This window comes from Anopheles gambiae, chromosome 3, assembly GCF_943734735.2.
Source record: "Anopheles gambiae chromosome 3, idAnoGambNW_F1_1, whole genome shotgun sequence".
In the NCBI taxonomy this organism is placed as follows: Eukaryota; Metazoa; Arthropoda; class Insecta; order Diptera; family Culicidae; genus Anopheles; species Anopheles gambiae.
The window spans coordinates 95,726,931-95,739,553 of record NC_064602.1 but is presented as its reverse complement, the minus strand read 5'-3'; the positions used below and the strand labels follow the sequence as shown (position 1 = coordinate 95,739,553).

Below are 12,623 nucleotides of genomic sequence, written 5' to 3'. Positions count from 1 at the left end.
CCAACAACCAACCATCCATGCTGCGGCTGGAGAGACGCTTTCCGGTCAAGCTGCGCTTGAAATCGGGCGCCGGACGCTCGACGGGCGTTTTGCGCGTTTCGTAGTGCGTGCGGCCCGAGTATCGGTACTTCGAGCCAAGGCGCGGGAACAGGCCCGACTTTTGCTGCGGTTCCGGCGTCATCAGCCGGAAGAAGGTGTGGTGCTCCACGCACGCCTTCCACAGCTTTTTCGCCGCCCGGTGGTTCTCCAGCTTGAAGCCGATCGTCGACTCGTACTGCTCGAACTCGCCCGGACGGATTTTGATGTAGAAGTTGTTGCGCTTGTACGAGATCTTCAGGATCTTCGGCCAGGCGAACCGATTGATACGAAGTCTGCAAACGAAGTCGACAAAGGTGCACGATTAGCAATTGAGTCTGATGGACGATCACCCTAAATGACCAACTTACTTGTCTCTGTACACGAGCAAACCGGAGGCACAGACGCCGAGCATGATGTCGACACCTTCGGAATCCTTCGCCGGGTGCAGATCGACACCGTACATGGCGAGCTTTTTCGCATTCTCAAGATAGTGTAGCTCAGCTTCCGCTGGCGTCTGACTCCTGGCAAAGAGGAAGAACAAACACGTTCATTAGATTCTTCCCAATCCTCCGCTTCTGCGGCAACATTCTAATACATACTTGTGGGTCTTGTGAAGATCGATCACCTTGTCCAGCAGTTCGGGCGTCTGGTTCGGGGCAATCTTGAAGTCCTTCAGATAGGACCGATCCTTCATCTCGGCCGGATCGTAGTCGCCCAGCTCGGACTGCACCAGGTACGAGCCGAGCAGGGCGTGTGTTACGAACGAGCAGGGCAGCCGGCCCTCCAGGATGTCGTTGCGCACCTGCAGACACAGATGGTAGCGCGTGATGTCCTCCTGCAGCTGGGCCGGCTCCGGCGGGTAGAACTTCACCTCGAACGAAAGGTCCCACGGATCGGAGCGGAAAAACTTCGTCACCGGACGCTCGAGATCGAGCCAAGTGCGCGGATCGTTCGCTGTGTGGTACGTCAGCCCGAAGTAATCCTTCTCCAGTATGTTCAGCCCGGCACAGACCGAGTTCAGTAGGTCCCGACCGCGGCATTTTCGCTGTAGAGCGCAGAGAAAGGAAGACGAGAGACGTTTAACAACACAGTTTAACAGAGCAATTGTGAGGATATTGTACTACTTACATCAATGGTCACCTCCAGTATCGAACCATCGAGCAGTGTAACCTTTGCGAGGGCCGCCTTTGAGTTGGTGGGCTTCTTTTTCGGTGTGCTGGGACTGGTGGCGGCGGCCGGTTCCGCCGCTTTCGTTGACTCGCCCGGCATTATTACTGCAGATACTCTAATTAGGTTCTACTGCTACTGGGGAGTCTGTCCGCTACGTAAGCTGATAGGGTGTGTGTGTGTTGTGGTTAACACTACACAGAGAGCTACGAATAGGTCACTCGGCCACAGCGCCGAGCGTGCGCGTGTACTGGGACACCAACTTCCGGACCAAACGGAACGCTACGCTAAACGGAAACGGAGAGAAGAGAAGAGAAAGAAAATGAAATTTAATTGCAACCATTATTGAAGTGGTGATACGTCTCTTCCACCCTTCCTTGCACTCGTTTCTTCCTCATTTCTCCTGATGCTACAACCCCGCTAATGTATTTAACAGTGTCGCCGGGCACTTTGTCGTCATCATTACGACCCCGAGACACTGCGCTGTTGAGAGGAGTGAGGAGAGCTTGATAGGATCTGCATTTTGCCCGGCCAATATTATCATCGGTTGGTCGGTCTATGTGTGTGTGTGTTGTCATGTTTTGGGTGTTCGCCGTACACACCCTGATAAAGTCAGCACTCGGATGGACAGCAAAGTCCTTCCTTCCTTTTCGCACCTTCACGTCTCTCGACCTTGCCGAGGTAATGGGCGAGCGTTGCGACATTAGCTAAGCGCTCGGGCGTAATTGGACACATCCAGCAGACTGGCCGCCGTCTGGGCGGGTTGATGCACACACACACGCAGCGCGCTGGTAGTGTTCTCTCCCGCAGGGCGTGGTGTGGTGTTAATGAGATTGGAATGCAATCGCGTTCCGGCAGGGCAACACATTAACTTAAACGATGCTGTGTCGCTAGTTTGTCTTGCAAATGATGTACCACGTCAACACCACCATCGCAGCCAGGAGAACATTAACTAACATTAAATTAATTAAAATGATCACAAAAATCAATGCGCATCGGATAGTGTAAAAAGTAATTAAATCCCGCGGTGATTCATTTCCATCCTATGTGACACAGATTCAACTGAAACACGGGGCCTCTACGACTAGGGAGTTCCCGAGCTTTCTTCCATGCTACAAACGAATGGTCTCGAAAAAAAAGAACGCGTGATCGTGTTTCATATGCTGTTGTTTTGCTCTCGGAGAAGCGATTATTCACGATATGACGACAGTTTGTGGGTGGGTGGTTGGGTGAGGACGTGCATTCTCTGACGTTAGCTGTTTGCGGCGGAAGCATGATTAAGGCAACGTTCCGCTGGTTCAGATAAATCATGGTCATATGTCAAAATCGAGCTGCATTTGCTCTGTTTCGTGAGGGAGAAGAAACAAGCAGGACACGACAAACAACAGAAGTCCACATAACAACAAAGCCGCCAAACAGTGATAAGAATCTTTGATGTGGCATCACACAAAGAGGGTGTTGGTGAGTTGAAGTTTTTGATTTTGTATTTGTATCATCACTTTGGGCAGTAAACAAACATCGATGGCGGCAAGAGGAGGTTCTTCTTGCTACATTTCAAATGAGATTCCATACACATCCGGCTGTGTGTGATACAACGCCTCTATCCACTCGATCATCAGCCTGGTCAGACACTGAGCGTGTTAAAACCTCAATAAGAATCTCTGGCTGCAGTTTCAAGGCAAAAACAATGTTCATTTTGACTTGCTCCAATATCGTGATGACATTCCACGAACCACACACGGCCAAAGTTAATCACCGGACAGGAGGCACTGATTCCCTTGAAAACGAAATCATGTCAATGGCACAAGGGGAATACACATCGTTTTATCGGTGCAGCACACTGTGGTGTTGCACTTTCTACCGGTGTTCCTGTGCAGGTTTGGAACGGTCGGAACATCTCCTCTGAGAGCCCATGAGGAGTGGTCCCGATTTCCGCCCTTGGTTCGATAACGCTCTTATCTTATCAGGGTCAGCGCCGATACGAAGGACAGCGCGTATCGGAAAGCCATCACACGCCGGCTGGCGATTGATGCGCGTACGTCGTACCGAGAGACAAGTGATCGAATACGATCGCGAGCCAGAGCGAGAGAGGCTTAACACGGAACTCTGTGGAACGCCAAAAGCAACGGGATAAGACGTTAAGAGGTCTTATCGCTAAACCGTTCAACCGGGGAATCCGGGCAGAAAGATTATTTCCATCGCCGTTGATTCTTCGCGGCTCTTTTCTCGACTCGTAACCCGTCGGATTGGAAGTGAAGAAAGAGGCTAGCAGCAGCTGAAGCAACGCAAGAAATACTTTCGCTGATTGTTTTGTTTTGATTCACAGAGCACAGGCGGACGGCGGGCGATTATTGCCGAGCGTGAGGCAACCTCGGTCCCCCCCACTGCAACTTGCGCTTTTTCTGCAATCAGTGCATGAGGATGATGATGCTGATGATGCTATATTTAGAACGATGAGCTCATATTGCCGTTTATTTGCAAAAGGAAAAGGATTTTAAGACGCTCAATTGAGCATGGTGATGTTGTTTGAAACATAATGCAAAAAAACACGCGTTTGCTTGACGATTCATGGGGGTTTTACTGGTTCAAGAGGAGAAAGTTCACTTCCTCCTTTCGACTATTTGTTTCGACAGCTTTTTGGAGTGATTTAAATTAAATAAATTAAATCAACTAACAGCTCTGATGAACAGATTGTATATATTGACCGGGACAAAACTGCACCTCAAAAAGCTGATAAACTGATTGATTTGTAGCGAGATGTTGTTTTTTTTGGTTTCTTTGTGTCTTGACTTTCGCTGCCGATCATATCTTGATGTCTCAGCTCTTCTCCTGCCCTCACAAAACATCGTGCATCATCCCACACGCCAACAATAATACGCTTCTTCTGTGCGCACCTTTCACCCCAAGCCCACATTTGGTAGTAGCTGACACATTTATTGTGCGCATTTTGGCTTCCTACTTTTGCTCAATTCAGCCCCCAACGTGCGACTTCAACAACTTTTTATTCAACATAGGAAGATGTGCACACCATTGTTTGGGCGGCCTTATACAACACATATCTTTTTCACCAGCCAACCACCAACCGACTGAACTCATTCGACAGAGACAGACGGGCGTGCGTGGAGGAGATCGGCGCCAATTTTCCCCGGGCTAGCAGCAACGTTTAACGATCCACCCAACACGCCGCTAGCCTACAGTTTGCTTTCACTCGTCATCGGAGATAGTTTTTCCCTACGTGTGGTGTTGGGTGATTTTCCAAGCGTCGATCGTTGAGGTAGCACAATGTATTCTGTGCCGTACGATACAGCGAAAGAAATAAAAGAGAAATACAGCAACTGACGAGCACACTGCTGCTGCTGTTTGCGCTACTGCAAAGTGTGTATTGCGTATGCTCATAAATTGTCGCGATAAAGACCACACCCAGGTAGCGTGTTGTGGGACAGAGTGTTGCAATCACCAAAACAGTCCTCTCAAATTACAAAACTGGATTGATAGAATACTTCAATGTTGCACTGAATACCGTAAACCAGGTAACAAATTCAATAGTTCTGACTGATGAAAGCTGGAGAACAAAGCCATAGCGAATGTTAATGAAAACTGACATTAAACGCCCAACACAACAGACGAACGTGAGAGGGGCAGGCAAGTAAATTAGTCGATCCCTAATGAAACACAAACATTGTTTTACGATAATGGAGCCAAACTTCTGGTGTAAGCCCTCGGGAGGGCGACTAATTATGTTGTAACTTTGCGTTGTTGTTCGCTGTCCAGGTTAAATGTTGATGCAGCAGTTGAAAGTAAATAAAAAACATCGACAAACGTTTTTGGAAAATTATTTCATCCAAAAACTTGCTTCACCACACACTGAAGGTCACTTTTTGGTTGAAGGAAACTTTAACGAATGAAATTTCCCATATTATGGTTTATTTATTTATCATTTATGTTACTTTCTACCACGCCGCCGTCCATTCCCGATGACGATCGAGGCAAATATTTCTTTAGCCTCGTACAGAAGATTGCCAATCGATCGTAAAGAGAACGTAGAACGCCCACCAGAAAAGGGAGGGAAACATAATTTATGCCTGTTTGACGTCAATTTTTATGTCCAGTTCTTCTCGCTCTTCTTTTTACATACACACACAACGTTGCACTGACACGGTGAGGAAGGAAGTATATGCGCGTGGGGTTCCGTTCTCTCATATCTGGACAGTAATACCAGCAAAATGAAGAGCAAAAAAATCCCTCCAAAACGAAAATTTTCGAACGTTACCATTTATGATTCATAAACATGGCATGTTATCTCGGTTTTTGGGAGACTCGTACCCTCGCCCCCTGTTCACTAAAAGCAAGCTCTTGCATCGTGGACCCTTGGAGTATGCGAACCTTTTTTCCCCCGAAACGTTGATAACATCCAACGATTGCGATGGACGGGTTTGATTCACAAACATACATGCCAAATCGCACACGGGCGGTCGGTTGTTGTTCATGTGTAGCCATAATTATTGCACGGTCAGGAGTGTCTCGAAAGCTCCACCAAGCACACAAGACGTTACACACCATGTGCCATTTGCTATCTGTTGCTTAGAATTATTTAACTCAGCTTAATTTTATCTGCTTTTTTTCTGTGCAACGTGCGTTGAGAAAGGTCCGAGTTCAAGCTGTCAAAACAGGGCAGGGGGGGGGGGGGGGCGCTCTGCTTTGTCTACCTGTCACACCAGATACAAACAAAGATAACAAACATGCCGTCCTGTCTATGCACGAACAATCACGTAGAATAACACACCGGAATTCGTGATTCTTGTTGGTTTGTCCGGTCCTTAACGCTATGTAACAGGGAACAACAAGAAAGAGAAATGGGAAAGTTGGTCTTTTGGTGACCTTCTTCATTAGACCAGAACACAAGGCACTCACCGACACACAGCACTCAGGAAGTGGCGAACCGTTGTTGGATTCAGCGTTCGATCGAGGTACGGGAAGTTCGTTAGCTTTACACGCCAAAGCATATTTGCACGTTCTGTATCAATCACTGATTGTTCCTCGAATCTTCCTCGGTAGCTAATGAAGTATATGTCGTCTAGAAGAGAGACAAAAAGGCCTAAAGGTAGCCGAATTCGCCTTCCCTAAATTACCATATTTCCAACTAACATTATGCAATCCACGTGGCAAACCGCCTAAAGTTATGCATTATGCATAACACATTACGCTTAATAGGGTTTGGTGTGGGTCTTTTTAGGCCTTTGTTACAAGATTTTGTCGCATAATAATGTAATCTCTATCAGCATGAGCAATTCTTGAAGTTGAATCGAAAAGTAATCTACAATAAAGCAGAAAATATGTTCTTCTAAGACTTTTTTGCATGATACAATTGTAGTATCTGCAATCATTTCAATCATTGAAATCAAAATTGTCCCTCTACACATTATTATCGCCCCTGTTAGGATCATCAATACCAACTAGCTGCAAACATTATCGAAGCAGAGAGTATCATTTACGCATCGCTCTAACGACTTTCTATACAGACACACAGCTCACCCCGCCTCTGTTGAAAGCGACCCAACCCAAAGCCAAAGCGAAACAAAATCGATAATAATCCAAAAATTATCGACCAAACAGACAGTTGCACTCGAAAGCCGCACCGGGCCCCGGGTGTGTGTGTTGTCTCCCGATACGAGCCCGGGGATCGTCGTCGCAGATTGCGGCTTTGAAGGTGGCCCATACTTTACACACGCCCTCTGTCCATCGACCCAGCGCCACAACACACAAACACAGAAACGCACAAGCATCGTCCTGTGTCATTGCGTGTGCCTGTGCCTAAACGTCAAACCCATCACCCAAGCCCACTACTACTCCCCAAACCACTGGTAGGGACGTGTTTCGCGTGACATCGTCCAAACACAGGAGACAGAGTGCGTGTTCTAACCACTCGCACCACCATCGGTTGGCTGGATCAAGTTTATGACCACCCTTGGCACGCGGGGGACAGGATTGGGAACGGAAGGGACAGAATGATGATGATGGTCGGTTTGGGTTTCATATATATCGTGCAGAGTGTGAGTTTAGCCTAAACATTGGCAAAAGTGACGTGTTGTGTGGTATACTAGTATCAACAAAGGGGGTCGCCAGTCGTCCGGCGCGATCATAGAGACGAAAATGGACAACATGCCCTTTACGGGTCACTTTCGGCAACGAAGTTTGAACCTCGACAAAAAATGTCACTCTTTACGCGAGCTGAGATAAAAGAAGTGTCCAAAAATATAAAATGTTCACAAAAGCATTAAGCCATTTTGGTGACTTTTTTTAAATGGCGTCTCATCGGCCTTCGTTCTTGTGGTATAAAATTAGCTCTTCATGTGATGTGGAGGAAAAAAAATACTCTAATATAATATAGTAAAATACATGCATCCAAACATCCATCATTTCTTAGCATGGTTGGCGCTCCTAACAAGATGCAAGAATTAAATTAAGGTTACTTGTCCATCTTGTAGTGGCAATACGCCTTCAATTGACTTTTTATGACCAGCGCAATCACCTTTGCTCCCCATGCATCGTCATGCTGATTTGCTGCTGGTCAAAGTATGAAGGTCGTTTAAATCAAAACTACTTGAAAAGTGTGGAGCAAGTGAGCGCATAATTTAGACCGATTGTATTTGCTGATTTGATCATAGAAGACGCCAACCCTTGCGGACATTGCCACAGTACAAACTACAGTACACGGTAGAAGTTGATGAAGCTATTGTAATTTGAATTACAGCTCTTTTAATTACACTCCGATTGCCGCCGACCGTTACTGGCCCTGTTTGCAACGAGGATGCAGCACAAGTTGTTTAATGTATTTCCAAAAACGCCACAGCACTCACCGGGGGGAGGATCTAATTGATTTAATAAGACCTGCGCTTACGCTTTCGCCCGTTCCAAAACCGTTTCAATGGATCGTTTCGCTTTGCCCAATCCAGCTTTCCGCTCCACAATTCACAAAACGCCCCAAAAGCGGTGGTCCTTCTGGCGGGTGGCGATAATTTAATTTACCATGTTAAATCCGACACGCTCCAATGCTAAAACGATCCATTATCGTCATTGCGCCAGCCGTCAGTTGCCGCCGGTTGAACACATAATGCGATCGACTACGACGACGACGACGACCAGTAGCACGTTCCCCAACTTCCAATAATACACCCCATACTGGTCGGGCTCTGTTGGGGAGTAGTTTGGTCAGGGCGGATTCCAATTTTGACACTGTCAGGAAACGCATTGCCAACACCCGCTTAACCGCTAATCCTCCGGAAGGCTTTGGAATCGACTCCCGGCACAGGAAACAGCCGAGACTTCTCCCTTTTCTCTTCAATTCAGGGAGAGGCGGCAAATCATAACGTTTGATACCGTTCGGAGGAGTTTTTTGGCCGCCAGCCATATCATACTTATGCCCTCAATTCCAATTTGCCCGAATGTGCGTCTCCGCTTATTTTCCAATATTTCAGTAGGACCTCGCACCTCCAATCGGCAGAGTTCGGCATGATTAAATATTTACCATTTATACGTGCTTTAATCCGGCGTAAATCCCCACAAACCGGCGTGCTCCTGCTGCTGCTCGGCCCCGCAAGAACAGAAACATTCATACGAAAGTGAAAGTTAATTCATTGCTTCATCAGACAGAAAATTAAATTCTCCAACGCCAACGGATCGCCGAGGCGGCGCGGAACGACCCGTGCCAAATTCGACTGACTGTGTTCCGGGCGTCGTGTCGTGTGGGGCGCGCCGGAGATGCTACCTCCTCCAACGCAAAAAGCCATGGGGCGGCGGCGGCCCACGCAATTGTGTCTGGATTGGACAATTTTAAATCCTCAACATACTGTGGACGTCAGTGCAACAATCAGCTCCCATCCCATATCTCGTGCCTCCTCTTCCTGCTCTAAGAACCCATAAGCCCCTGCTGTGAGAGAGTTTAAAGATTGGCAAACATCGGATGCATAAATCATCATCAGCCAGGAAAGGGCTGGCTGGCAGCACACACGAGCATTGCTGCCCGGTAATCGGTCTCTTGTCGAGTCGTCTCGGTGTGTAAGTGTAGTGCGACAAGTTTTTGAACGCGATGCGGAGGAAGAGAAGTATTGTTCATGTTGGCACGCGTCGTGTATGTTTAATTAAAAAGAAAGAAACAAAAAACACATGCAGACATGAGTAGCTCAACGTGCCAAGGAAAGGCGAAAGAGGGCTTTTCAAACTACACTGAAGTAGACTCGAAAGGACGATGGAAAGGTACTTGTTGTGGAGCGATAAGCGGGAACTGCGAAAGAACTGTTTATAATTCCGCCTTTCTGTGTACGACTGTTTGCAACTAGTGGGTGGGATTATTTGGGGATGTTCAGTGCAGAAAAGTTTAATTATTTATTGTGCAGAAACGTGTGTTACACGCACCATGGAGCAGAGGATTAGCTAGGATCCCGGGATGACTTGTTATGTAGTGACTTTAATCTTGCAAGAATTAGCAAGTATTTTAGATGTTTCTTTTGTGATTTAAAAATATAACACATATGACGATCAAACTACTGTATAATGGCTCAATATTACACATAAAATTGAACAATTACTAAAGAAACAGTTTCACGTGCCAACTCAAACCATCCTAAAATACTTCTGATCGGCGTCCAAACGTCCAGCCTACACGCATTGCTACTCACGTGCTCTTCAAGAAGGCAAAAGGGTCATCGTCCTCCATGTGTGTGTGTGTCTGGTACCGTGAGCGATTGCACAACTTAGCCGCCTTCTATAAACGATGCATTTTGCATCAGACGCGTAAGCCCGGGGGCGCAGCACGAGGAGCGTGAGCGCGCTCGCGTAATCCGATCGATCGACCGGCTGCCGGGGGTGGGATCCGGAATATAGTAAACAAAAATCAACCATCACAACACACACACACACACAGCGAGGAGGCCGGTATTGGAAAAGAAGAAGGGCGACCAGCAGCCCACAGGTCCAAGCCGCCGCCCCTACACTGTAATGTTGTTATTTACCGACGTTTTGTTTACGAACCAATCCTCTCATCCGTTTGTGGTTGGGGAAGGGTGTCTTATGAGGGTGGATGAGTTTAAAAGTGAGATTTGTTTCTTTCTTTTTTCTGTTTCGAAGACACGCTTAAGCCTCACGTCCATCCATCCACTTTCCACGAAACACTAAACACACATCGCAGGCGGTAATTGCAGTTCCGAAGATGCAATACCGACGCCAACGGGTTATCTCATAAAGCGTCGACGATGCAACGAAACGATCCCCGGTTCCAACACGGCTGTGTGGGTGCATGTACTTTGGGTAATGATACACCTTCCATCCAGGGCAGGAAGAGCTTGTTGCTGTGTAGTGCTCTTAGGCGCGGGTATTTGTTTATGGGAAAGAATATCCAACGCTCAAGAATGAAGATTCTTTTTTATGGAAGAATCACTTGGAGGAAACCCTACCTCCACAAATAATTTTTCGTTTTCCAGAAGATCTTGGAATAGGATTTCAGAAAGCAACGGGGAAGTAAATAAGTCTTCATGGTGGTTGGCAAAGATCCAAATTTCAAGTTGAAGTAAATCCATGTAATGTTTTTTTGGCAATAGCAAGCAATCTTTTAGACATATCCTCCAGCGAAGAAGGACAAAAATCAATAGTAACTGTGGAAGCCAGTTCTCTCAAGTACGGTGCCCATAATATTCTGACCGCTATCCACTAACCTCCATGTGTTCGGGAGGATCTTAATCGGAACCCAACATTACGCACACAACAAACTAGCGTACGAAAGTTGCGTGCTTGCTTCTAGCAGAAACTGTAAGAAGAGGAAAATCGATACAAAATAGCAAACACAAACGAAATGAAACAACACTTCAACTCTAATTACGCGCCGAAGGTAAGATAAGAAAACCACTCTGGCGCCAAATTGAACTTCCAATTCCGTTCCTGAAAGAGACAGAGAGGGAAGAGCGTGGTGCCTGCCTTCATGACGCCTCTGCACCACACCACTACGACGACCATCGCCGGAGGGCTGCTACTCCTGCTGCTACTGCGTCTCTAATGGGAAGTTAACTTCAATTTGGCACCAGCACCAACATTCTCTCGAGTGGCTCTGTGGCTCCACTACTACGGCGTCGTACCCTGGCGACCGTCTGTTTGCCCAGGAAGTTCGCACTTTAAAGTAAAGCGCTCGCGAGCTTCTGAGCTTTGCTTTGCTGTTGATTACATACGGTGGTACTACTCCCGGTCGTACGTACGCGTTTGATGGTTTAAAAAGTTTTATTTTCTTTTCGTGCGCTCTGTCACTTTCTGCTCGACAGTTCATCAGTAACCCCCCGACTTATTGCTTGGGTATAAAAAAACTACTATTTGGGACGTAGTACTACAGCGGCGGTAATTGAGTTTCAGAGACACAAGCTTCCTTCTTGAATCTTCACAATCTACAAATCAAATGGAATGTTTGGTTGTGTGGGATTACTTTGAAGGCATTCATGAACATTCAGTTTGTACTGAGTGTTTGAAGATTACTCAAGAGAAGTTCGACCGGTTTAGTGTCTTTAGATGAAGATCTCATGCCATCCAAATCAAGCAGTGAAACTGAAGGAATAGCAGTATTCCAAATGCACTGCATGTGTTCTTTGCCCGAAAAAGATTTCTATTCGTTCGGGAAACTCTTTAGGATATTCTGAGAAATACATCTTCAAATTCCTCGTATCCTTCCGGCACCGGTTTAATCGCATAAAACAGCACACGAACCGGTTAACTGGAAGACCTTCAAAACCCTATCCGACATGTACGTGATTGACCAAGCTTTATCCCGAACAACAGCAACACAGCACACAAAAAAAAATCGTTAATCCTCCAAAATAAGGAAGACCCAACTATACTCTATCGACGGGCGAAGAATTCCAGCTCGCTTGTGGTCGTTTGTGTTTTGCGAATCTTGCTACCGAGTGAATAAATAATAAATTCTACTCCTCAACCGAAGAAAACACCCATAAAACTACCTCAACCTTCCCTTTCACCGTTGTCCGCAACATTGTGAATCCTGCAAAACTTCCCGTAAAAAGGAAGAACCAACGAACGAACACACCAGAAACGAGCTCCACACGAGGGATAAACATTAACGTGCGCTGCTTTAGGCGCGTTGTTATCGCCGTACGAGAGACACAGGCACACCACAGGCATTTTTGCTACTCTGGCTGGTGCTTCTGAACCAGAAAAAGCAGGAAAGAAAGCTTCCCGCCAATAAAAACCACTGCGTGAAGCGACCAAAAACAACAACACCACCAAAACAAAGGTTTACATACTACATCCCTGCCTAGCAAGAAATCGCGAAAAAAGAAAGCTTCTCCACGAGCGACGAAAGGGCATCCGTACCAACTTCTTAAAGA

The 12,623-nt window shown here is 46.7% G+C and overlaps 1 protein-coding gene across 12 annotated transcripts in view; it reads right to left on the bottom strand.

The window, feature by feature from the left end:
* Positions 1 to 12,623, bottom strand: part of LOC1280503 (protein 4.1 homolog) — a 42,379-nt gene that overhangs the window by 12,251 nt on the left and 17,505 nt on the right. For 10 of the 12 annotated variants that reach the window (XR_009766484.1, XR_009766485.1, XR_009766480.1 and 7 more), the window contains exons 3-6: positions 1,207 to 1,532; positions 678 to 1,123; positions 447 to 599; positions 13 to 371 (exon numbers count right to left, since the gene is read on the bottom strand). Coding sequence is in view for 6 of the 12 variants with exons in the window: in XM_061661016.1 (XP_061517000.1) it covers positions 13 to 371; positions 447 to 599; positions 678 to 1,123; positions 1,207 to 1,347 (1,099 nt within the window). In the remaining 6 variants the exon portion in view is untranslated. The remainder of the gene's footprint in view (positions 1 to 12; positions 372 to 446; positions 600 to 677; positions 1,124 to 1,206; positions 1,533 to 12,623) is intronic. The other 2 variants (XR_009766481.1, XM_061661018.1) reach the window with 1 other exon arrangement.